At 40.9% G+C, this 1,760-nt stretch overlaps 1 protein-coding gene across 1 annotated transcript in view; it reads right to left on the reverse strand.

The window, feature by feature from the left end:
• The window catches only part of HUS1 (HUS1 checkpoint homolog (S. pombe)), a gene marked incomplete at its 5' end in the record, with an annotated part of 6,562 nt that overhangs the window by 4,110 nt on the left and 692 nt on the right, over positions 1-1,760 (reverse strand). Inside the window, 2 exons of the mRNA XM_010293846.1 lie at positions 802-909; positions 1,575-1,751. Of these exons, the coding sequence (XP_010292148.1) occupies positions 802-909; positions 1,575-1,751 (285 nt within the window). The remainder of the gene's footprint in view (positions 1-801; positions 910-1,574; positions 1,752-1,760) is intronic.

Consider the following 1,760-nt stretch of genomic DNA (forward strand, 5'->3'; position numbering starts at 1 on the left):
TTTCCCCTTAAACCAACAGGCCATCGCTCTAGCAATTGCTTCAGATGTACTATCCCAAGTCTATGTTCAAAATAAAGCAGAGACAGATTTTTGCAGATCACATTCTCACATGAACCCACATTTCTGTTACTGAGCAGTTAATAGTTACTATAGTCAAAAAGGAAAGAATGTGATTGCCGTGGTACTGTAATCATTTCTGGAAGTGCATCAGTGTAAAACTGAAATAACAGAACAAAACATAAAGTTTCTACCAAGCCATATGTCTTCAGAATTTAAATACTCTTAGGTACAGAGGTAAAAGACATCCATAACCTCAACTAGGAGGTTGCGCTACGTTTGCACAAAGACTTTTCCTTGCAACTCCTCTGAAAGTCAAAAAGGATATAGAGAGAATATATAAAAACCAGGAGGAAATACATATATATCTAACTCTGCCAGGTAAGCCATGACTTTCAGAAAGAACAGATTATCTGTGCCACCTGGTACCTAAGCAGCAGAAACAGTCTAAACCTGTGTGGTTTGGAGGTGCTCCTGCCTAAAGACATGCAAGTCCTTTGCTTCTCCCTTCCTCCACCCTGAGTACTGCTGCAACAACTGGTAACCACCTGCTCTGTTTTTACAGGTTCTGGGCTCTTTTGTCAAGATGGAAGCCATGTCCCATCCCTCTCCAAACCTCTAACCTCCAGTCTTCCCTCTTTCCTTTCACCTCCTCTTCAAAACCCACCAGTAGTATACTCTGCAGCAATAGCATTCCACTTGCAACCTCGCCTTTCCATAGCGAATACAAAAAAAGAGGCTTACATCAAAGTCTGGCACACTGGGCTCTCTGAAGTCATTCCATAATCTTCTGGGAATAACCCCCACAGGAATGTCATGTGTCACAATCCTACTGCTGCTTGATAAGGATGGCTTGAGAGAGAGAGAGGATGCTCTTGCAGTTAAAAACAGGACTTGAATTCTTAATAAAAATTTTTCAAACCCACTCTGGGAAATACTATAACTGAGTGCCCCAGGCATTCAGTTACAGTTTTCTATAGGTTCCTATTGGTCTGCTATTAAGCAGACTTCCCTCTTGAATAAGGAAGAGGTTGTGAGGTATCAGTCATTAGTACCTACAAGCTAACCTTAGAGCCGAAGAGGTGAATCAGACAAGAGGTGTTAACAAGAAAAAAAAAATTTCAGAAGACAACAGTTTGAAATGGAATGGCAGTGCAATCAAAAGCAAAACAAAGAGCCAAACACTACACGGAAACCTCCTTCACCTAGTGGCTTCAAAGAGAAGGCAATAATCCACAGAAGATTCAGAGAATGAAGGAGTGGAGAAAAGTAGACATTAGAAAAAGGTGTTTCAATCACATTGCTTTCATTCTTCCACCACCTCTTCCTTGCCTCTTGGAAAACAGAAAGCTGGTTCTGCATGCTATCAACCATGATGGCAGGAAAGGCTAGTGAAATGGAAAATGGCATGACTTTTCTTTACTTGTTTTCTAGAATTACAGCAAGGAATACCAAAGCTTTATTTGATCTTAGGAAAAGCACTTAAATAATGAAGATAAAAGCATGGTTGCACTTACTAGCTCCACAGCAACTCTGAGACAGGGACAGTGTTTGTTAGTCAACTTGATCTTCACTGCCTTAGCACTCTGGGCAGTTTTTAATGCTCTTGACAGGTTCTCGGGCACCAACTCTAAATAGATTTCATTGTGCTCTGCAGCTACTCCTTCCATCTGAAATTCATCGAAGAAATTTCCCTACAATTT

Source organism: Phaethon lepturus, unplaced genomic scaffold, assembly GCF_000687285.1.
Source record: "Phaethon lepturus isolate BGI_N335 unplaced genomic scaffold, ASM68728v1 scaffold3569, whole genome shotgun sequence".
In the NCBI taxonomy this organism is placed as follows: Eukaryota; Metazoa; Chordata; class Aves; order Phaethontiformes; family Phaethontidae; genus Phaethon; species Phaethon lepturus.